Raw genomic sequence first — 25109 nt, 5'->3', positions numbered from 1 at the left:
ATCTTGCAAAGTAGGAAGGAAACATATGCTGAAGTTTTTTAAATGAAATATTATAATGTTGCCACACTGAGTGTCACATCCATAGCCAGGGATCATGTAATTTGCATTTGTGTTCCAGAAAAGTCCTTACTTCTCTTCTGCAGTGATTTTCACTGGAATACTTAAATATCCAAAATGACCTTTGTGTGACAGTTAAAATGAAACTGAGCTACATGTGTGGCATCTGATGAGACAAATATAAAATATAGGGCAGCCTCACAAAAGAAGGTTGCTGTTATTAGAATATTGGCCTTTAAGAAGGCAACTGTTGTCTAAAGGGAATGAACAGGAAAATGACATTCCTCTCTCCTGCTCAAAATGTGGCCTAGAGTTGCACATTATTAGCCAAGAATCCTGCCTTGTCAACCTGTAGTATGCATAAGCTATGAACCAGTGGTGGGTTGCCCCTGGTTCGGACTGGTTCACAAGAACTGGTAGTAAAACTGGCCGGAGGCCCCGCCCACCACCCCAGATGTTGTCATCGGCGATCTGCACATGCGCAGAAGCAAGGAATGCACGTGCGATCCTGTTGCAAACCTGTAGTAAAGGTAAGTAGAACCCACTCCTGTTATGAACAGCTTAAGGTTAATGGATTAATGAAGAATAAGCAAGAATATGACATTACATGCATAACCCAAATTTTGGTTTTTTGGATGGCTTTATGGATCTTTGAAAGGGAGCTTTGATCCGATGAACATACAAATGCCTTTCTGAATTCACCTTTATTATTATGAAGCTTATTTCATTGTGTACTGCAACATTATATTGTTTATTCCTGGTTTAATATACATGGTCTCATTCTTAAAGCCCAATTGTATTGAAGTAGAAGACATACTTATATTTTTAGCTACATGTTCTAGCTCCCTATATCCCAAATGCTGCAGATCTGTTGTGGCCCGCCGGGGGCCAGCAGAGCTGGCAGCAAGTTGGATAGTGAGGAGTTTGGGGAGGAACATGGGCCAGTCCTGAAGGCTGGGAAAATCTCGGACAAGGGCTCTGCATTGGAGGCAGAGAGGGAGCTCAACAGCAGTGAGGCAGAGGAACAGCTGGAGCCCGTTTCCAGTGTGCGCATGCGCAGAGCTGCCAGAAGACAAGAACAATTAAGAAAGCAAGTTCAACTTGAGAGTAAAGCCACACCTTGGAGGTGATTGGACCCTCCCATAGGAAACAAAAGAAAAGCGAACGGTGACTCTGAGAAACTCTGTGCCAAATTTTGCCTTGTACTGTGTTTGGAAAAAAGTTATGTGGCAGCTTGCCAAGAGAGATAAGGTGTGTTGATAAGTACTCCTTTGAAAGACTTGTTTGGACAGGTCTTGCTGACTGTGAATGAAAGTAATTCACAGTCACAGGTTTTGCTGGGACCAAGACTATGTTTCCTGCTTTTTAAGGGAGCTTAAGTCAGAACAAGATCAGTTCCACAATATATTTTATAGCAGAAGGCCTTGAGAACTAGTGCCATGTGAGAGAACTCTAGAACTTAGAACATAGAACAAGCATGGGGCTGGAAGGGACCTTTGGAGGTCTTCTAGTACAACTCTCTGCTCAAGGCAGGAGATCTTATACAATTGGACAAATAGCTATCCAATTTCTTCTTAAAAATTTCCAGTGATGTAACAGCACCCACAACTTTGGGATGCAAGCTAGTAATTGTTCTTACTGACATACTTTTCTTCTTACTTGTAGGTTGGATTTCTTTTTAAGAAGCTTCCATCCATCCAATTGCTTCCATCCATTGGCTGAAATGGCAAAACTGACCACTTTGATTAAAGAAAAGAACATAAGAATAGCTCGTCTGCCTGAAGTCCGCACTGTATATCGGACATTAATTTGATTGAGTGGGTCCAGAGGTATTTCATGAGAAGAGTCCTCCACTCCTCTGCTCACAATAGAATACCTTATGCCACCAAGCTTGAAATTTTGGGCTTGGACAACCTACAACTATGCCGCCTATGGTCTGATCTAAGCGTAGTACACAAAATTATCTGCTACAATGTTCTACCTGTCAATGACTACTTCAACTTCAACCGCAATAATACACAAGCACACAATAGATACAAACTCAAGATAAACTACTGCAGAAAATACGACTTCAGCAACAGAGGGTCAATGCCTGGAATACACTACCTGACTCTATTGTTACATCCTCTAACCCCCATAACTTTAACCTTAGACTGTCTACTGTGGACCTCACCCCATTCCTAAGAGGTCTGTAAGGGGGCGTGCATAAGCACACTAATGTACCTACCATCCCTGTCCTACTGTCCCCATTTATTCGTATCCATTTCCTGTGTTTCTATCCATGTTTATACCTGTTATCTCGTACATGTTTGACAAATTAAGTAACTAAATAAAATAAATAAATAAGTACTTTTGTTTCCACATGGAGACTGTTTCTGAACTTTGTCCTTGATGTGGAGAAGAATGAAACTCTGACTTTGGGTTTTATTGATTAGACTGACGGATCTTTATAGAAATGGCTTGTTCATATTATTATGAAAAAGCAAAAAACTGTGATTTGATGTTAATGCCTTATTTTACTGTAACAGAGAGAGTCGGAAGTCAAAGCTTCTTTTTCTTTCTTATCTTTCCTCACTTCTCTTTTCCCTTCCCCCCCTACTGCTTTTCTATCTACTTTGTATTTTGTATTTTATAATACTTTATAATTCAATTAAAAAAACATTTTGTGAAAAAGAAGCTTCCATCTTTTACTTTTTGTTCTGCCCTCTGGTGTTTTGGAGAATAAGTCAAATCCTCTTTTCTGTGACAGCTCCTCAAGCAGTGGTGGAATTCAATTTTTTTTTTACTACCGGTTCTGTGGGTGCGGCTTGGTGGGCATGGCAGGGGAAGGATACTGCAAAATCCCCATTCCCTCCCCACTCCTGGGGGAAGGATATTGCAAAATCTCCATTCCCACCCGACTCTGGGGCCAGCCAGAGGTGGTATTTGCCGGTTCTCTGAACTACTCAAAATTTCTGCTACCAGTTCTCCAGAACCTGTCAGAACCTGCTGAATTTCACCCCTGTCCTCAAGTACTGGAAAACAGTTATCATATCCTCTCCTAATTATTCTCTTCATTAGGCTAAACATACTCTAGGAGAGGGGTCCCCAACATTTTTGGTTTGGTGGACTGGTGGCAGTGGCTTCGGTGAGGGTGGGCATGCATACACAAAGCTTTGCATATTCACTGTTGCTTAGCCGACCTGGTTCCCAGTGGGCCAGATGGGGACTGGAGGATTGGAGACCCCTGCTCTAGAGAGATAAAAAAGATGACAAATGAAGAGTAGATGGAGGTTTTAGTTTTACCCATTAAGAGAGCCCCCATTCCTACATCCCGTTCTCTCTGTTGTGTTTCACATCCCATCTTATTTAGTGACTATTCTACTAGTGTTAAGAATATGCCATATCTGCTTGTTTTTGGTACTAATGTTATTGGTTGTTTCTCTCCAGATTAATTAATTAATTAATTTTGTTTGTCAGGTACGTATTAGATAATATATATAAGTATAAGCATGAATTGAATACATAAAATGAATACAAATAAAGGGAACATTAGGACAGGGATGGTAGGCACGCTGGTGCTCTTATATATGCCCCTTACAAACCTCTTAGATAATATACTTGAACCAGCTTTTTCCCCAAAATACATCCAAAACCTTTTCAACTTTAAAATTAAGGGTGTTCCACAGTCAGACCTGAGAAGCTGTGGATAAGATATCAGGCTAGAAACCAGGAGTCTGTGACTTTTATTCTTGCCTTAGACAAAATGTCAGCTGGGTAAGTTTGGGCTAGTCACTCTCTTTCAGCTTTAGGAAGAAAGCAATGACAAAGAACTGCTGAAAAAAAAAAAACACCCTTGCCTAGAAAATTGCACAGACTTGTCCAGGCAATCTCTAAGAATCAAGCACTGAAGAAATGAACAGAAGATGATGATGAAGAAGAAAAAATTGTCTGAGTTATTACTCTGTAGTTCAATAGTCTGTACATGATAATCTAGCAATCATCTCACCAGCGATATACTGTGATAGAATAGAATAGAATAGAATAGAATAGAATAGAATAGAATAGAATAGAATAGAATAGAATAGAATAGAATAGAATAGAATAACAGAGTTGAAAGGGACGCTGGAGGTCTTCTAATCCAACCCCCTGCCCAAGCAGGAAACCCTCTACACCACTTCAGACAAATAAAAATTTCCAGTGTTGGGGCATTCACAACTTCTGGAGACAAGTTGTTCCACTTATTAATTTTGTAAATACAAAATTCCAAGCTAAGCAACAGCTGTGATTTCCCTGATCATCTGTGGTTGTCAGGAAATTTCTCCTTAGTTTTAAATTGCTTCTCTCCTTGATTAGTTTCCGCCCATTGCTTCTTGTTCTACCCTCAGGTGCTTTGAAAATAGTTTGACTCCTTCTTCTTTGGGGCAACCCCTGAGATATTGGAACACTGCTATCATGTTTCCCCTAGTCCTTCTTTTCATTAAACTAGACATACCCAGTTCCTGCAACCGTTCTTCATATGTTTTAGCCTCCAGTCCCCTAATCATCTTTGTTGCTCTTCTCTGCACTCTTTCTAGAGTCTCAACATCTTTTTTACATCGTGGCGACCAAAACTGAATGCAATATTCCAAGTGTGGCCTTACCAAGGCATTATAAAGTGGTATTAACACTTTAAGTGATCTTGATTCTATTTCTCTGTTTATGCAGCCTAGAACTGTGTTGGCTTTTTTGGCAGCTGCTGCCCACTGCTGGCTCATATCTAAATGGTTGTCCACTAGGATTCCAAGATCCCTCTCACAGTTACTACTATTGAGTAGAGAATAGAGATAGATAGAAAATCGGGGCTGCTCGAATAACATTCTAGATTGAACAGAAAAGGAAAACAACAAGAGAGAGGGGAAGGAGTAGAGAGAGAGGAATGGAGAGAAAGAAGAAAGGGAAAAGGGGAGGAAGAAAAGGGAGGGGAAAGATGAGTAGGAGAGAAGGTTAGAAGGAGGGAAGAAGAGAGGAGTGGGGGAAGGGAAGGGGAAGTAGGAAAGAGAAGGAGAGGAAGAACGAAGAAAGGAGGAAGAGATAGAGGAAGGAAGAGAAGGGGAGGAGAAGAAGAAAGGTTGTGGCAAAACAAAGAAGGGTAAATGGTAAAAGAGCAGCCCCGAACAACAAGAAAGCTAGTAGAAAAAAATCAGGATATATTTTTCTTCTCAGCATTAAAAGTAGTTTTCTCACTTATTTTATTATCCTGAAAATAGTCACTATTATTATGTAATAATAATATGGGAAATAACAGTGACAATTAATAATCACTGAAGAGAATATGCTATTATATTATCATAAACAGTACAGAATCCACAGCCTCTGTTCATGAAAATGCACTTTCTAGTTCTTAGCAAAAAAAATTGGACTAATTTAAGATTTTCAGTGGAATTCAACAGCATTTTAAGAGGTTTTGAGTAGGCCCTCATAGCGTAATGAAGTCCAATTTTCAACCAATTCCCTCCACTTTGACACACTTTCCATTATTCTTGTGTTTGTCTAGAGCCTACTCAACATAATTCTACTCATCACTTAGCCTGATGAGGCCAACAAAATCAAAGGTAATGCTGCGGGAGCTCACATTATAATCCCATATATTTTGTGGTCATCACGTGAACCCATTCTTTGGGTGATATCGACACATACGCAACTCAACCAGGAAATATTAGCGAAACCACAGAAAAGAGCGCCTCAACAGTGAGAAAGCAAATGTTTGCTCATCCCTTCATGCTACTCAGACAGTCTTTTTCCAGTTTAAGTAACAGAAGTAAGAAGAAGTTGAAAATTGTTCTTAATTCAGATAATTAATGGCATAAGTTCCTTCTTCTGCAAAAGGTTGTGCATTAATGAAGCAATATATTTGCTTCCTCTATGCTTTTAGTGTACTCTTAGGGTACTGCAAACTACCACATGCTTTTACTTCCTCGATGTCTTTTATGGGTCACCAGCAATGTATTTTAGAGAAGCAAATGAAAATTCTCGGTAAATACAAAATTCCAAGCTAAGCAACAGCTGTGATTTCCCTGATCATCTGTGGTTGTTACAGCAATCATGAATGTAATAGCTGAACACCTGTCTCTTATTATACTTGATATAAATTGGCAATGCCGGTTCCTTCCAAAGCCTTTGCTGGATTTCAAAATGTTTTATTTCTCTAATACACATATGCATGGTCCATTACCACAATCCTTTTATTTAATCTTGAGGCCGCTAAAAATGGTTTCACGACTAATTGGGTGGAGACTGACTGTTTCTCCCAGTTATAGTTTAATGAAAGCATTTGTTCTTACTGATCCGTGAGAAAATTTAATGTAGCCCATTTTGATTTACTGGAATCTGTTCTTGCCAGGTTACTCGGTTTTTGGGAAGCACACAGAAAATAGGTTTTTTCTCAGTCTCTTGTCCCAGCATAGAGAAGTAAAGGAATTACTGACTACATGAGAAGTGAGTCAGATGTAAAAAACCAGATACCCCAATTAAGGCTTCCAAGAGCAGTTAGAGTAGAAGCAGTGAGTAGCTGAACTTTGAGAAGCAGGATAGAAAGAATTTTGAGGTTTTTGAACTTGTGTATTGGAAAATATTCCTGAGAAAATTATGTTACAAAACTAGTTTGACAAATTATCAAAAAACATGGGAAAAAAATCTGCATTGATTTCTATAAAACACGGCATGCATCTTTGCTAATACCTGTGTTGTTTTCTGATAAATTTCATCCAGGGGTGAAATCCAGCAGGTTCTGACAGGTTCTGGAGAACCGGTAGCGGAAATTTTGAGCAGTTCCGAGAACCGGCAAATACCATCTCTGGCTGACCCCAGAGTGGGATGGGAATGGAGATTTTGCAATATCCTTCTCCCAGGAGTGGGAGGGAATGGGGATTTTGCAGTATCCTTCCCCTGCCACGCCCACCAAGCCACGCCCACCAAGCCATACCCACAGAACCGGTAGTAAAAAAAAATTGGATTTCACCACTGGTTTCATCCCACCTTGATGAAAACACAAATATTATGGGCAGTTGAACATAATTTGGCAGGCTCCAGCCCTTCATAATGGCAGAGTTTTTCCCAAAATGTTGTCCTACTTTAATGAACACAACGATTATATACATCATTAGGTATTGCAATCAAAGCCACTGCAATCCTAGGCTGCATTAACAGAAGGATAGAATCAAGATCATGTGAAATGTTATTACCATTTTATAAGACCACACTTGAAAAACTGCATCCAATTTTGGTCACCACACGATTAAAAAGATGTTGGGACTTTGGAAAGAGTGCAGAGAAGAGCAACAAAGATGATTAGGGGACTGGAGGCTAAAACATATGAAGAACGGTTGCAGAAACTGGGTATGTCTAGCTTAATGAAAAGAAGGACTGGGGGAGACATGATAGCAGTGTTCCAATATTTGAGGGGCTCCCATAAAGAAGAGGACGTCAACCTATTTACCAAGACAGCAGAAGGCAGGACAAGAAGCAATGGATGGAAACTAATTGAGAGAAGTAACCTAGAACTAAGGGGAAATTTCCTGACAGTGAAAACAGTAAACCAATGGAACGGTTTGCCTTCAGAAGTTATGGTTGCTTCATTACTGGAGGCTTTTAAAAAGAGAACGGACATCCATTTGTCTGAAATGGTATAGGGCTGTGATGGCAAACCTATGGCACATGTGCCACAGGTGGCATGCAGAGCACTCTCTGCGGGCACGCCAGCTGTCGCCCTAGCCCAGCTCCACCGCGCATGTACATGCACCTCCTGCCAGCCAACTGCCCTTTGGGTCTCTGCCGCGCAAGTTCAGGGGGGCATGCCGGGGACATATGCGTGCATGTGTGTGTGTGTGTGTGGGGGGGGTTGCAGGTTGGTTCAGGAGGCTTTCCAGGTCAAAAATAGGGTGCAGGGGGCCTCGTGGGGTGCCCCCACACACCATTTTGGCTTCCAGGTTGGTGCAGGAGGCTTTCCAGGCCCAAAACAGGGTGCGGGGGGCCCCCGTGCCCGGTTTTAGGCCTGGAAAGCCTCCTGCCCTAATCTGGAAGTCAAAATGTTGTGTGTGTGGGGGGGGGGTGGGCTCCTGTGCGGGGGTGGGCACGCATGCTTGGGGATACGCCTGCAAGTGCGGGGGATGTGCTTGCATGCACGAGAGATACGCATGCATGCGCAGGGGGGGGGCTCACATTGCATTTGGGGGATTCAGGCACACGCCCATGCATTCGTGTGTGTGCACATTTTGGGCACTCGGCACCAAAAAGGTTAACCATCACCGGTATAGGGTCTCCTGCTTGAGCAAAGGGTTGGACTAGAGGACCTCCAAGGTCCCTTCCAACCGTGTTATTTTGCTCATCTTTGTTCCAACGCTGCCCCTGCTAAACTTTAGATGTGATGAGGAAACAAAACTAATCTATTTCTATATATAAAAAAGACTGAGCAATATATATTGGCAGCAGATAAAACTTCATTAATCAAGTACCAAAAATATGAGGGCATCCGACAAAAAGAAGTCAAGAATTTCCCAAAAGTGGGTTTAAAGTTGGCCCATCCCTTTAGTTTTCTTGCTTTTTATCATAGTTTCTGTTATGTATTGTATATAGTTGTCAGTTGAAGTTCTCAGTCTGGTCCTCTGTTGGAGCGGGAAAATACTCTCTCCTGATTGGTTGTGGGCTGATCAGCTTCCCTATAAAAGGAGCTGTGTCATCCAGGGAGCAACAGTTGCCTCACAGGCAATACTGAATAAAGAGCTGTTAGAAATCACTCTGGCCTCATCTCCATTCTTCACCCAGAACTTAAGTTTCCATTTCCTTCTTTTGAATAGCCCATCTCCAAACCTTCTGCTTTCTCCAGTATGCCTCTGTAATGCAACTGTTTGCCTCTGAATGAGTCTTCTGGAAAAAACAAGGGATTCCTTCAAAGAGGGAGATGGTCCAATTCCTATCTGCCATGATGGGAAAGAAGATATATTTCAAATGATGGGAGAAACTGATGCTAGTCTCCAAACTAGATGACCATCTGATAAAGAGCTGTCAGTAAATCTTGGATCATTTCACAGTGTTTATCTCTGTCTCTATGGGTATTCTGAGGTTAAGTGTGATGCCACAGGATGCAAGGAGCACATCAATGATGGCCTTCAAGAGCTAAGCTTGGGAGGAAAGAAAATATCCACTCCTTCTCTTGACCACTCACCTTTCCTGGTAGCCGATCTTCACTTTCATAGAAGCAGGAAAAAGATTTCATTTGTGCAGCAGATCATTCTTTATTCCCTCAGCTGTCCTGGATGTTCAAAGGTTAGCAATCCCCACTCTGTTCCAGCATTGCAGGAACAAGGAATCATATAGCTGTCAATCATTTTAAACCTTCTTCATTCCTGAAGTGCTTTACAGTAATGTACGAATTGAAAAGTTCCAGTATCAGCTATTAGTTTCAGTATTGACACAGGAGAGGCTTAAGTGGTTTTGTCCTCAGCTCAACACCCATTGATATTTTGGTGATTGTAATGCTGCCTTACATTTTGGGACTGTCACAAGAAAACATTGTATGGTTCTCCTTTGTAGATCTTTGGATATTGGCAATATTCAAAGACTTGCTAGATGGCCTTGCATTAAACTGTGCCCAGGATAAGGCGATTGGGTGATTTTTAACTTGATCTGACTCACCAGAGTCTTCCAGCATCTTCTTTCTTTATCATTTGTCTCTTGTTTTGCTGCCTTCAACTTCTTTATCTTAGGCCAGGGGTTCCCAAACTTGGCAGCTTTAAGACTTATGGACTTCAACTCCCAGAATTCTCCCTGGGACTTGAACTCTCACCATAGCTGGCTGGAGAATTCTGGGAGTTGAAGTCCACAAGTCTTAAAGTTGCCAAGTTTGAAGACCTCTGTATTAGGCATTTGTGTGGAAGGTAGGTTGGAGTGCACTTCTGTGTGTGTGTGTCTCTCTCTCTCTGTGCACATCTGGAGATCTACATATTCTGTATACCTACTTAAATATACAAAAGTAATCTGGATATCAGTTTTTTCCTTCTTTGAATGATTATTCAATTTTTGGGTGAGGTTAGTTGTTCAACTTGAAATAATGAGCAGGACTGGGGAGCTGTTACAGGAGTTGGGAGCAGGGTTGACCTGTTCTCCAGGGTACCTGGAGAGCAGGACAAGAAGTAACAGAAGGAAGATCTTTAAAGAGAGTTCAAAGCCAGAATGAAGGAGAAATTTCCTGACACTGAGAACAATTAATTAGTGGAATGGCTTTCCTCCTAGTGCAGGAGTATCAAACTCGATTTCATTGAGGGCCACATGAGAGTTGTGTTTGAACTTGGGGGGCTGGGGTGGGCATGGCCAGATTGACATCACTCATGTCAGGAGCGCCTGTGGTGGCCGCCCGAGCACTCTGCTAGAGAAAATGGGCTCATGAGCTCTGTTTTTGGCTGGGATGACCTCCTGCAACCATCTGCCAGCCGAAGTGGAGCTATGGAGGGCTGTAACAGGCCTCCCGAGTTCTGTTTTTGCTTACAGAGGCACCACAGGTTGGTCATTTCTTATTTCCAGGGTGGCCCCATGGGCCAGATCTAAGTACCCCATGGGCCAGATCCAGCCCATGGGCCTTGAGTTTGACACCCCTGTCCCAGTGGATTGCTTTCCCCACCCGCAGTCCCCACTGGTGATTTTTAGAAAAGATTGGACCAGCATACAGTGTCCTGCTTGATCAGGGGGTTAGACTAGATGACCTCCAAGATCCCTTCCAATTCTCTCATTCTGTCATTCTATATGTCATGTAGATGCCCATAGAAGCAACATTTTAAAGGGCATCAAAGTAGCAGCTAATTTGCTTTGCTTTTAGCCTGTTTCCAGGTATCTTAAACTAAAGAGACTGCATTTTTTTTCTTTTTTTTTCTTCAGTCTGTGTTACAACTGATAGTTTCATTAATGTAATTAACTTTACATTAAGTTCACTCTTCACATTTCGTTAGCCTCATAGAAGTTGGTTCTAAAGCCATTTGTTTGCTTTCCTTCCTTGATTCGATTATAGAGAAAAACAAAAAACAAAAGAGAGTGAAATACATGTAAATTGTTGTCAAGACATTTGTTGATGTTCTAATTTCACTTATGCTAAGGTTTTTTTTTTTCTTTTTCATTTTGGTTTTGCTACTGGCAGTTTGTTTCTTTGGGTCTGTTACTTTATTACAAGCTTTCTGTTCACTTACAAACTTTATTAGTCAAGGTAATAACCATGAATTGTAGTTCATTAATTGAAGCTTCAGTCTCAGTTATTTTAATAAAAAGGTTTCCTTGCAGTCCTTTAATCATCTTTAGACGTGATTAATTTTTTCGAAAGGTGCCTTGGTTTCTGTTGTGTTCTTACTCTTTTTTGTGAAATGTTAATGGAAGTTTCATTAAATAAGCAGAAAATTTCTTTAGGCTTAATGGAGTTAAGTCTGACTTTACATCACAGCTAAGAGAGGCAGTGCACATTCTTAATGTCACATGCAACTATGATCCAACAGCCTGTGTTAATGTTGCCTTATATTAAGTCTTTTTTCTCCACTCTCTTGTTCATTCTGTTGGTGGTATCAACTGTTACCTTCATACTGCTCATATCGGACTATGGTATCTCTTGAATTGGAAAATCTCACTTAGAATATGGAATTTAAGTACTTCTGCAATATGTACATGGAATCTGCCGCAATGTATTCCATGCATCTATAAATGAACGAGGCACTCCAGTTAGTCAATTATCATGTATTTATGATCATAGTAGCATATAGTTTCATAAAGAGAAAAAGAAGAAAAATTTGACCCATAAGGAGTGACATTCTAGAACTGATAGGCAAAAAGACAGTGAAGATGGGAGGGATTGGAGGTAGCGTGTTATGGATCAAAGTAGACATCGGTCAATTAATCAGTGGAACAATTTGCCTCCAGAAGTTGTGAATGCTCCAACACTGGGAGTTTTTAAGAAGATGTTGGATAACCATTTGTCTGAAGTGGTGTAGCATTTAGAACCCCCTAAGCAGGGGGTTGGACCTCCAAGGTCCCTTCCAACTGTAATTCTGTTATTAGTAGAGTTGGCATGCCCCGGGTCCCACTGATCACTGTCATGTGATGGAACTCTGGAAGTGTACCTTCTCTTTATAGTACCTGTTTCTATCCCGACTGTGTTCACAATTTTTTTCCCCATTTTAAAATGAGTGGAAAAGTTATTTCATTAGTTTATGTGTTACTTTTTTTCTTTCTTGAAATATGCTTATCTTTCTTGTTCTATTGTTTTCTATTTCTAAGTTGTATGGTGGTTGGAGTCTTTATGGAATCCAGTGGCTTTATAAATTTGACCAATTAATAAATAGGTTCTCCAGAAAACCTCTTCCTTTAAAAATAATGTACAAAGAATAAATTCTAAAGAAAATTGTCCTTCATCACATTTAAAGAAAGCTAGTTGAGCAAAACATTTCAATAGCAACTATGACTACACTCAATTAGAACTTTTTTGAGAAACACAGTTGTTGTTAGATGCGATGTCATGTCCGACCCATTGCGACCCCATGGACAACATTTCCCCAGGCCTTCCTGTCCTCTACCATCCCCCAGATTCCATTTAAGCTCACACCGACTATTTCAGTGACTCCATCCAGCCACCTCGTCCTCTGCCGTCCCCTTCTTCTTTTGCCCTCAATCGTTCCCAGCATTAGGCTCTTCTCCAGTGAGTCCTTCCTTCTCATTAGGTGGCCAAAGTATTTGAGTTTCATCTTCAGATCTGGCCTTCTAAAGAGCAGTCAGGATTGATCTCCTCTAGGACTGACCGGTTTGATCGCCTTGCAGTCCAAGGGACTTGCAGGAGTCTTCTCCAGCACCATCGTTCAAAGGCCTCAATTCTTTGGTGCTCAGCCTTTCTTATGGTCCAACATTGCAACTGGGAAAATCATAGCCTTGACTATATGTGCTTTTGTTGGCAGGGTGATGTTTCTGATTTTTAGTACGCTGTCTAGATTTGCCATAGCTTTCTTTCCCAGGAGCAAGCGTCTTTTAATTTCTTGGCTGCAGTCCCCATCTGTGATGATCTTGGAGCCCAGGAAAATAAAATCTGTCCCTACCTCCATTTCTTCCCCATCTATTTGCCAGGATTGAGAAACATACTATACAGTAAAAATCAGGTGTATTTGGCTTAATAGATTATGTGTAAACAGGCTGGTTTCAAATTATATTTTGAGTAAGAGAACTTACACTTCATTAGAGATCACTATCTATGAATTCTGGTTGACTTAAAGTCTGGTTTAAACCTGGATGAAAGCCAACTTTTGTTGCAAAAAACAAAACATATGAATAATTAACTTCATCTTTTATTCATACAGAAAGATCTTAAGGAAGCCCCTTCCAAGTAATTAATTTTAGACCAGAAAGAATCAGGAAGAGATATTTTGGTTAGATAAATCATCTTTAGTTCAACTATATAAACAACGAGGTACCTTTTTTAAAGGAAAGGCATACTATTTCAAAATAAAACCAAAGAGAAACTCTTAAACAATTTCCCTCCAGCCCTCCAGCCAATAGCTTTGAAAACATTTTGATACATTCCTATACTCTTTATTTATTTCCTTCTGAATTTAGCCCATAGGCATACTGTTAATTTTGAGCTTTTGAATGGCGTCTAGGAAAGAAGTGGTTCTGTTAAAGATGATGTCTGACACTGTTGCTGGTTTGAATTTTCTTTTGAAAATCTTTATAATGGGCATGTTTAGAAAGAAGAAGCAGTTTCTTTGAAAGTCATTGCTAAGGTTGGAAAACTTTTTATGCGAGATAAACCTTTAGTTATAGGGAAAGATACAGCTAGTTCCTTATGGTGTATAAAAATGGTGTATAAAAATTTAAAATAAATTAAAAACAAAAGCAGAGAAGCTGGAATTCTACCCATCAAAGCAGTCCTCTCAAGTAAAAGTTCCCCCTCCCTCTTTTCACTGTCCAGAGGAGGTTCCTGAATATTCTCTCTATAAATATCCTGTCAGATGTAAATGCCTTATTCTCTAATGTGTAAATAATGTATATATGGAACATCAGGGGTTAACTTATTCCTTGGACTTTAATGTATTCATAATTTACCACTCCCATTCCTGGCTCCGCCCCTTGTATATAAAAGGAGCCATCCTCCCCATTTTCCTTGCTTCTATCTTGAATATTCAGCGAATATAGAATGCCTATTATGATTAAAGAGAAATATATTTAAATCTTTAACTTCTATTATCTTTATTGAGTCTGATCCTGAAAATATTGCAACAAGCTGGTAGCAGAGGATGGTTAATTGACTCAATAAGTAATTAAAAATGTCCAAGAAAGATAGGCCCAACACCAGGGCCTACAGCAAAGAAATAGAAACTGATCAAGAGATGATCAACGAATCCACTAATGCGATTTCGAGAGAATCCGAAGAATACACCACTGAAGAAGAAGAACTGATGAGTGAAAATAACGACCAGGAAGAAATCGAGATAGAAAATAACGAACTCAGATCAGAGATATTAAAAATACTAAAAAGCCAAAAGAATGATGAAAGCCTCATCGCGGACCTCCAGGAGATGCTGAGGAACAGCGGAGCAGCGAGAGAGAAAAACATCATTAAAGAAAAACCCAAAGATCAAAAAACTGTGAGTGAAATGACTACTGAGAAAATAGTTGTAAAAAAGAAAAGATGTGACCCCGCGCGAAATTTTGAACGGCAGCCATCTTGGTTTCAACGAACTTCAAAAGAGAGTGAAGCAGAGCCAATCAAAACGCTCAGTTCAAAATTTCTGGCGCGAAAAACGCTATCAGACGAAGAAAGTGAAAAAGAAGTCTCAAACTCTTCAGATGAACCAAAATCAGAAAGTGAAGACGATTTAACAAAGTCTCAAGTAAAGTCAGCAATGAAAACACTTTTTGCTGCTTTTGGGCCAAGATTGAAAATTTCTAAGACATCAACGAAGAAGCAAGCAATCAAACCGACAACTCAAGACCTGCACGCTCCCATCCTGACTTCGAAAACGACGACACCCGAGCCCAGAGAGCCATGCCGATTCCGTCCTACACCGCAGACAGAATCGAGTGCCAGCACACACAAGAGAAAGAGAAGAACCGCCGCCATCACCAAAGCCCCAAAAACCGAGCCAGAGACCGACTCATCTGAAGAGGAGCGGATCGAGAGAGCTGAAATGGAGAGAACCTTCCACAACGGCGCCAAAGAAGAAATGAGCAACGCGCATGTGCAAAACTACGTAGACGGCCCCGAAAGACTTGAACTGGCCAGAGAACCGCGCAGACTCGTTACAAGCATCCCGATGCCGTTCTGTAATTTCCTGCACTTGAGAGACCACGGACTGCCTCAGGTTGTAAGTAATGGACAAAATAATGTGGGGAACTTACCCAGTGACTTCCCAAAACTTAGAGTTGATGGCATTAATTTACAAGAGTGGTACCAACAGCTTCAGGTTATTTTTATGAAAGAAAATTTACTATTCTTTATAACTAGTCCTCCAAGAAGACCTTGGACTTTAAAAATAGACTGTTTACATCATAGAGCATTTTTCATAATAATTTCTAGCGTGTCTCCTGCAATGTATCATAGCATCAAACCAAACCTAACTGTATCAGAAATAATTCAATGCATGTTTAATCTATTTCACAGCGATAGCGTAGCCACAACCACAAGAATGTCTAAGGATTTCTTTTCTTCTAGAGTGAAACCAGGGGTTTCTATAAGTGAACATTTGATAAATCTAAACAAAATAAGAGCTGAGCTGCAATTGAGGGGGGAAGTGATTTCAGATCAAACTATGAAAAGTGTTATTATCAATTCACTTGATCCATCATGGGATAGCTTTATGTCACACTTAGATACCATTAATTTGGGATATTTATCAATAGAAAGTCTATCTAACAAATTGATAGCAGAAGACAATTCAAGAAAAAATCGTTCCAGTAACCAAACAGAACACAAATCTTTTAGGAAAGTAGTCTTTCAAGATAAATATAATGAGGCCTTTAGATGCCACAATTGTGGATCCAGGGAACACAGTAGAAGAGACTGTCCCAAAGTCCCAAGGGAGAGACATAGGCCAGAATATAGGAGCAAATACAATTACAGACAATCTTCCACAGATAGACACAAATATAGAAGTCCACCAAACTACAGAGAAAGTAGAGGGGGTAGAGAAAATTCAAAAGAGAGAAAATCTGGGTCACTAAATGGGCTAAATAAACAAGACAGCACCAAAACACAACAAGATGAGAACAATAATTGGCTTATTGATTCTGGTGCAACAAATCACACCACTAATAACAAAAGTATATTATCTTCATTTACAGAAGATAAGTTTGTGATAAAGGTAGCTAATCAAGAAAAGGTTCAAGTATTAGGCAGAGGAAATGTGACCTTGCCTGGTTTAGGGAAAATAGAGGGGGTATTATTAATCCCAGAAATACCTCACAACATACTAAGTGCTATAAAACTAAGCAGAGAATCTGACATCAATATAGTTTTCTCAAAGGGGAAAGCAACTATAGAAAAGAACAAAACAAATATAGGCACTGTGATGATAAAAGGGGGTCTACCCTATCTGATAACCAAAGAAAGATGGTTACATAACATTGATTCAAATATGGAAGATTGTATTGAAGCAGATGATGAAAATGTCAGTAACAGTGACAATGATGAATGTAAAATAACTCATGATAACAAAAATACACACAATGAGAAGAAACCAAAAATAGGTAAACCAATTCATGATGAGTGTGCTCACATCTTACATAGGAAGTTAGGACATGCAAGCTTTCCTGTAGTACAAAAAATGACTGAACACGCAGAAGGTGTAAAAATAAAAAATTGTGAAAATTATTTAGAATGCTCAGTATGTAAATCCACCAAACTAAAAACCAGTCCCAGACCAAAAAAATCTAACAGATCAACTAACAATATTTTTGATTTGGTACATATGGACTTAGTTGGTCCATTAACTCCATCAATTACCTATAGAAAACGTTACTTCCTAACAATAGTGGATGATTACAGTCGCTATGGTTTTGTTTACACATTAAAGCACAAGGATGAAACCTTTCAGAAATTTAAGGAATTCTACAAACGCATAGAAACACAACATAATATCAGAATAAAACAAATTATGACAGATAGGGGATGTGAATTCATGTCTAATGAATTCTCCCAATGGTTAAAGGATAGAGGGATGCTACATTTCACGTCCAATCCATTTTCTGCCTTTCAAAATGGGATTGCAGAGAGAAAGAACTCCACACTACAAACCATGATTAGATGCACATTAGAGGATGCTGGTTTAGGCAAACAATTTTGGTCAGAAGCCTTACATTATTCAAATTACACTCAAAATAGAACATGGTCCAGTATTGTGAATAAGACACCATATGAGGTGATGTACAATAGAAAACCTAAATTAGCACACATGCACATATTTGGAGTTACTGCAGACGTGCACATACCTAAACAATTGAGGAGAAAGGGAGAAAACGTATCCAGGAGATTAAGATTCATGGGATACGAAACTGGAACCAAAGGGTACAGATTCATCGATAATAATAACAAATTTATAGTATCCAGAACAGCTGTGTTTCATGAGCAGGCCAATTGGTCTAAGTTGCACCTTAATGAAATTTTTCCTAATAAAAGCAAAGATAATATATCTTGCGAGGAAGGAACAACAGAAAATCAAAATATTAACAAAAGTAAGAACAAAACCAAAACTTGGACAAATAGTCAGCATAAAATAAAGACAGACACATTAACAAAAAAGGAAGCCAGATATTTGCATGACAACCATAGCAAACCTGAAAGAAATATTAGAAATAATAGAAACCAAATACCAAATAAATACAAAGATTATATTATGCATATGGATGGAGAACAAATAACACCTAATACATATGAGGAAGTATTGAAACTTCCCCGTGAAGAAAGAGAAAAATGGGAACTAGCTATGGAAAAAGAAATGGAAAGTTTACAAGGATTAAATGTATTCACACCTGCGATCGCACCTAAGGATAAAACAATTATAGGTACCAGGTGGATTTATAAAATTAAGAATTTAGAAGGAGGTAATACCTTATACAAGGCCAGACTAGTTGCACAAGGTTATGCACAAAAATATCCAGAAGACTATACTGACACATATTCACCCACAGTGAGAACAGAGAGTGTCAAAACAGCTCTTGTAGTAGCATCTGCACTCAATCTAGACGTGTTTCAATATGACATACAGACTGCATACTTACATGCAAAATTAGATAAGGAAATATATGTAAGAGCACCACACAGTCAATACACTAATAAGAACGAAATTTGGTTACTAAATAAGAGTCTGTACGGATTGAAGCAATCTGGCAAAAGATGGTACGATTGTTTGGTAAAAGTACTAAAGACCATGGATTTCAACGCCACCACTGCTGATAACTGTTTCTTTGTAAAAAAGAGTAATGATCATATTGAATTTGTATTAATTTATGTGGATGATATTTTATATATTGGAAAGCATAAAGAGAGCAGGGAAATCTTTGTAAATAAGTTAAACGAACACTTCTCATTGAAATCACTAGGTAGAGTGAATAAATACCTTGGTGTACAAATTAACAAAACAAAAAGGGGATTCAAACTTACTCAGAAAGATAAAATCATTGAACTCCTAAACAAATGTAACTTAAATAATGCCAAAACATGTGACACACCTATGCAAACTGATTTTCTTAGAAACAATGATGAATCTTCCCCTGAGTTTAAAGACAACACATTTTACAGATCAGTTATAGGTTCACTCCTTTATATATCTAATTGGACTAGGCCAGATATTGCATTACCTCTCAATTTATTGTCAAGATATGTTAGCAAACCAACCTTGTATCATTGGGAAGCTGTCAAAAGAATTTTAAGATATCTGAAAAGTACATTAGATTTTTGTTTAATATTGGAACCCAATAATGACAAAGAACCAAAAATTACTTGTTATGCTGATGCAGATTGGGCTGGTGATACATCATGCAGAAAGAGTACCTCTGGTTATGTTTTTCTATTGAACGATTGTCCAGTTTACTGGTATACTGGTAAACAAGAACTGGTAGCCACCTCTACCACAGAAGCGGAATATGTTTGCTTGTCTAAAGCTGCAAATAACCTTGTATGGTTCAATGATTTGATCACAGATGTTTGGAAGAAACCTACTTTACCATTTATTATGCATGAAGACAATAAAGCGGCCATTGAAATTTCTAGATCCGATGCAATTGGACAAAGGTCCAGGCATATTGATATAAAATTTAAGCACGTGAGACAACTATCTCAAGACGGATTCATCAAAGCAATACATTGTGATACTTCTGAACAATTAGCTGACATATTAACAAAACCCTTACCTTCTAAACAACACAAATACTTAACTTCTAAATTATATGTATTATATTGTCCTGAATCTGAATGTAACTGGTGTTGTATAACGAACCGGCATTTAGAGGGGGATTTGTCAGATGTAAATGCCTTATTCTCTAATGTGTAAATAATGTATATATGGAACATCAGGGGTTAACTTATTCCTTGGACTTTAATGTATTCATAATTTACCACTCCCATTCCTGGCTCCGCCCCTTGTATATAAAAGGAGCCATCCTCCCCATTTTCCTTGCTTCTATCTTGAATATTCAGCGAATATAGAATGCCTATTATGATTAAAGAGAAATATATTTAAATCTTTAACTTCTATTATCTTTATTGAGTCTGATCCTGAAAATATTGCAACATATCCCAATAGAGAATAGTTTGATTCACAGCAACCCAGGCATCTGCTCACCAGTGACCTCCCGCATCACAAGTGTGTCGTTTTCAAAGAAAAGGGCGGAGAAAGTGGGCGAGACCAAAGGTTTTTCTGCAGAAGAGTGAGTTCAGCATGGAGTCTTCTTGTCAGTATTGCACTTTCTTGGTTAATGTGCTTAGCTGCACCTCATGCAGAATTTTCCGGAGATCCTGGTTTACATCCAGGGGTGGGATTCTACTGGTTCAGACCGGTTCAGGTGAACCGGTTTGCTCCGATGATCAGGTAGGCCCGCCCACCTACCCCTGCACTTTACTGACCTATATCTTCTCAGCTGATTCATGTGGCAGAGCTGATTGCCATGCCTTAGCTGTGTTAGTCCCCAGCAATAACACGGAAGGTAAGTTTTCGTAAAACAATGCATGTACATGCAGTGCACAATCACCGAACCGGTTGTTAAATCGGCAGGATTCCACCACTGTTTCCATCAGTTTGTTTCGAAAAATAGGGAGTTTGCCATTGGGATAAGGGCTGATCTCCTTGCAATGAATGGACTTTTGCATGAAGCATTCAGCTTTAGCAGCAACAGAAAACTGATAAACAGGGAAAAACTCTTGGGCATTCAACAAGTTGATATCTCTCATTGCCAGCAGGACCCCTATGACATAAAAAGATGCTTCTTCAATCAGATACAGGCAGGCCTACAAACCTACTCCAGTTACCTGTCACATATTCGCCAAATCTGAACAACTTATGCTGACCAAGTACTTAGTATTCAACGGGATAATTCCAACTTGTCCCACAACATTCAACAACAGATGGAAGAAAGCAGTCTGACCAGTGTTGTATATCCACAGGCAGAAAATGAGCCTAAATTTGTGGAAGTTCAAAGAGAAACCAGGAAGCTACCTGGTTCTCTGCAAACTCCAGATATTTATGAATATGATTTTCTGGGCCCTGAGGCACTGTAGCATATAAAAGGAATCTATGGAGAATTCTCACTAAAGACTTTGAAGCTGAAATAGTTCTGTGCACAAATGGAAGTCCTAAGACTTGCTTTTACCTGACAGGACTGCTTTGACGGGTAGAATTCCAGCTTCTCTTTGTTTTTTAATTTATTTTAAATTTAGTTTAATTTACACCATTTTAATACACTGAAAGTAGGAGACAATAAAGTAATCCAGATAAATTTAGGCCTGAGAGAAATAAAAATATTAGCGGAGTTTGTACAACATGTTAGATTAGACTAAAATGGAGCTGGGTTGCTTGAGATTCAGCATGTTGTGAAAAGCAAACCATTGTTTTATATCGTGAACATTCCATTCTTTTAAGTCACTGCTTCTCAACTTCAGCAATTCTGGCTTTGAGGAAGGTTGAAGTCTTAAGAGTTGCTAAGGTTGAGAAACACTGGATTAAGTTGTACCGTATTTTTCAGAGTATAAAATGCACCTTCCCCCCCAAAAAAGAGGGTGAAAATCTGGGTGCAACTTATACTCCGAATATAGCCCTGCCCGGCTTCTCAAACAGAGGTTTCAGAGGCTGAAAAAAGGATCAGAAATGAAGCTTCAGAAAAGAAGCCCCCAAACAGGGCTTCAGAAAAGAAGCCCCCAAACAGGGCTTCAGAAAAGAAGTCCTCAAACAGAGCTTCAGAGGCTTTTTTTCTGAAGCTCTGTTTCGGAGGCTTTCAGAGGCAGAAAAGAAAGTTTTTTCTGAAACGGAGTTTCAGAAGTGTCAGAGGCAGAAAAAATAAAAAAACAAAACAAACAAAACAAAAGCAAGGCACACAGTTCACAACCAAGGAACCTGTTGCTAAAATTCTCCTCTGGGAACAGCTGATTGGGGGTAATCCGGGAGACCGATCCACCTGCCAATCAGCTTTTTTCTTATTTTCCTCCCCAAAAACTAAGGTGCATCTTATACTCCAGTGTGTCTTATACACCAACAAATACAGTAATTTGTTTTAAAAGTGACTGTTTAAATTTTTATAGATTAGTATTCACTTCAAATGATTATTGGTATGGTATTGAGAGAAGAGCATCTCAAACATGTATGTGGAAATGGGAAAATTTGCCTTCAGAATCTTTCAGAGATCTTTTATCACTTGAGAGGCTCCTACAGTTAAACTTCAGTTGTTTAAGACTGATAATGATTAACTTGTAAGAAAAATGTTTTTTTTTTTTCAAATATCAAATATTTTGCAATGAAATATATTTTTCTTATGATAGTAAGTTCCCAGTTCACTCAGGCTCTTCTTTCCTTTATGAAATATCACTATGATCAGTTTTTTAAATAGGTTGTTATGAGTTTTAATTTATTAGCATATTTAATATTTATAGGGTCGGAATTGTTGAATCTTGGATTTGGACTTCAGTACTAGATATTTATTTATTTATACCCATGCTGCCAGATGAACGGAAAACAGATGCTTAGATTTCAGCCATTGAGTGCACAATCCACACTGCTATAGCTATGTGTGGCATGTATGTTGAGGTACATACATTAAACTACTTGTTGCCCCCAAAACTGGGCTTTTGCTTGGTGTTGAAGCCGATGAGTTATCAAACACAAAGTGTGATACAAAGTTATACTTTTATTTTGGTACCAAGATATAAGGACCCTGGTTCTGAAAGCTACAAGGCCCTGATTAGAATCTTACAGCAATTCTTTTAGTCAAAGGGTGGTCCCATTCAACCAGTGGTGGGTTGTCCCCGGTTCACACCGGTTCTATAGAACCAGTAGTAAAACCATCGGGAGGCTCCGCCCACCAACCCTGATGTCATCAGAACACTTCTGCGCAGAACAGCATGCATTCACGCTAGCGAAGCAAGCACACGCACATGGCCCCATTGCAAACTGGTAGTAAAGGTAAGTAGAACCCACCCCTGCCTCCAACCCTTTGCCCTTCCTCTAGTAATGCATGCATAACAGATAATATTGATTGTTTATTTGGATTACAGCCCCCTAAAACCTTTACGCTTGCTATGCTAAATAGCTAAATGTCACGACACCTACTTTTCACCGCCAGGTCATGGGTATCTTGCAAAGTTTCCTAGTGTCATGTGGCAGCGATGTGGAATTTGGAGGTTTTCTTATAAGCGAGCTATTCTTCTTTCTAATATCCTGGCTAGTGGTTTTCTAACAGGTAAGTTGCTAGCTATGACTGTGCAGTGCCCCTTCCCCCATACTTTTGCAGAGAAGAATAAAAGAACAAACAGTTTTGTCTCAAGGCAGCCCCCCCCCCCCGCAATCCCTTCGTTCTGCAGAGAAGAATTCTTTGTCTAAGGCAGTACCCCCACTCACCCCCATGACCACTCCTTCTGGAGGGAGGGAGGGAGGGAGGGAGAAAGAGAGAGAGAGGAGCAAAGCTGCTTAATTGTTTGTTGTAAGGCAAAGAAATGAAGACAAGAGAAAATGTTTTTGTTTTATCATTATCAGAATTCATATTCCTCACTCTCTTGTCCATTACATCCATGCCTGGATCCTATCTCCACATATGACCTCTGATCCCCAGGGCCTCATCTGTACATACATTCCAATGGTGGGTTTCAAATTTTTTTACTACCGGTTCTGTGGGTGTGGCTTGGTGGGTGTGGCATGGCTTGGTGGGCATGGCTTGGTGGGCGTGGCAGGAGAAGGATACTGTAAAATCTCCATTCCCTCCCCACTCCAGGGGAAGGTTACTGCAAAATCCCCATTTCCTCCCGATCAGCTGCGACTTGAGAAGCAGAGAATAGATGGGGGTGGGGCCAGTCAGAATTTTTTACTACCAGTTCTCCAAACTACTCAAAATTTCCGCTATTGGTTCTCCAGAACTGGTCAGAACCTGCTGAAACCCACCTCTGATACATTCCATCATCTGATCCTTCATACTGTTTAATATTTAAACATAAGAGTACTAGCTGGAGGTAGCTAGACGAAACTACAGGATGAAACATAAGGAAAGTTTGCAATTCCTGTCTTTATTAGTGTTTGGGGCATACAATATAGTCTGTGTCCTTACCATTTTTACAGATGCTAAATAGACTGCAGGCATGCATGGCCTCCTTTTAGAAGAGGCTCAGTTCATAACTTCCATCATCCTCTATCATTTGCCATACTATTGTGCAGAAAATAATTGTAGCATTAAAAAGGTCAACAACTCCCAGACTGCTTAACCTTGCTTTATGTACAGTAATCCTGGTCCAAAATAGATTCCTGATTTAAACAAAGTACTTCCTTATGGAATTTACTATACTTCTTTAAAAATGAAGCAAAACATCAGTTGAATTATTAAAAAACCAATTTGTCTAGGAGTGGAACTATACATTTTATAGACTGGTGGAAAAATTAAAGCAGACTGAACATACTAAAACATACTGAAGAAGCAGTTGATCTGAAGGCTGAATTTAAGATAAAAAACCTCTTTCTTTATTGAACAATGGCTTTCATTGGCATTTGAATCTTTGGGGAAAAATGCTATTTAAAATATTATTAAGTTATTATATAGTATTTTAGAAAGAAGCTTGTTATATACACAAAACTGCCACTATTCTCAATATAAAAAGTTGCTTCTAAAATATAATAATGAATATACACATTCTAATAACCTTGTAATTTCCCCCCAGATTTATTCTGTGTTCACTTTGTGAAGAAAATAAAAAGGAAAAGGTATTTTTTTAAATATATCAAGCTAGACTCTTTAAGTTTTTGAACACAAATATTACTCTTGAAAACAAATTCTTAGGCTATAGTCCATTTTCTAGAGTAATACGTATCTGGGGACACTGAATCATTGATGCTTACTTCTGAGTAGATATGAAAAAAAAATCTGCAGAAAACAAATAATGGGAAATAGCTTTGTGTGTGTGTGTAACTGAAGATGCAAAAGAGTTAAAGCAAAACTTTAATCTGCTCATCAGATCTAACTTGTTAGTTCAGATCAGTGTTTCTCAACTTTGGCAAGCTTAAGACGTGTGGACTTCAACTCCCAGAATTCCCACTGATAGCATCCTGGTGGGGATTTCCAGAAGTTGAAGTGTACACATCTTAAACTTGCTATGATTGAGAAACAGAGGTCTAGATTGTGAGCAGAGAGTATCAAAGCCTGAAAGACAGGGGCAGGAAAGATTGCTTTTCTCAGGTGTGCTTTTAGAAAAGAGGCATTTCCTATTTGTCTATCATGCCTTTCTTTCTATCTTCCACACATGGTAAGCAAGCATCTCTTCAGTAGCATCCCGATTCCCAGCCGTCTGAGATCCAGAAAATAATATATATAGCAATCTAGGAACTAATGGCAGA

At 39.4% G+C, this 25109-nt stretch overlaps 1 protein-coding gene across 1 annotated transcript; it reads left to right on the top strand.

The window, feature by feature from the left end:
• The first annotated feature begins 914 nt into the window (after nucleotides 1–914).
• On the top strand, nucleotides 915–20810 carry LOC139316468 (myelomonocytic growth factor-like). Its single transcript, XM_070943200.1, is given in 4 exon segments — nucleotides 915–1164; nucleotides 19910–20061; nucleotides 20324–20731; nucleotides 20733–20810. Coding segments are annotated over 4 exon segments (888 nt in total).
• Nucleotides 20811–25109: the final 4299 nt, after the last annotated feature.

Source organism: Pituophis catenifer, unplaced genomic scaffold, assembly GCF_029215685.1.
Source record: "Pituophis catenifer annectens isolate HBS135680 unplaced genomic scaffold, rPitCat1.0.hap2 SCAF_4, whole genome shotgun sequence".
In the NCBI taxonomy this organism is placed as follows: Eukaryota; Metazoa; Chordata; class Lepidosauria; order Squamata; family Colubridae; genus Pituophis; species Pituophis catenifer.
The sequence above is the reverse complement of the archived record's forward strand: the minus strand, read 5'-3'. Positions and strand labels throughout refer to the sequence as shown.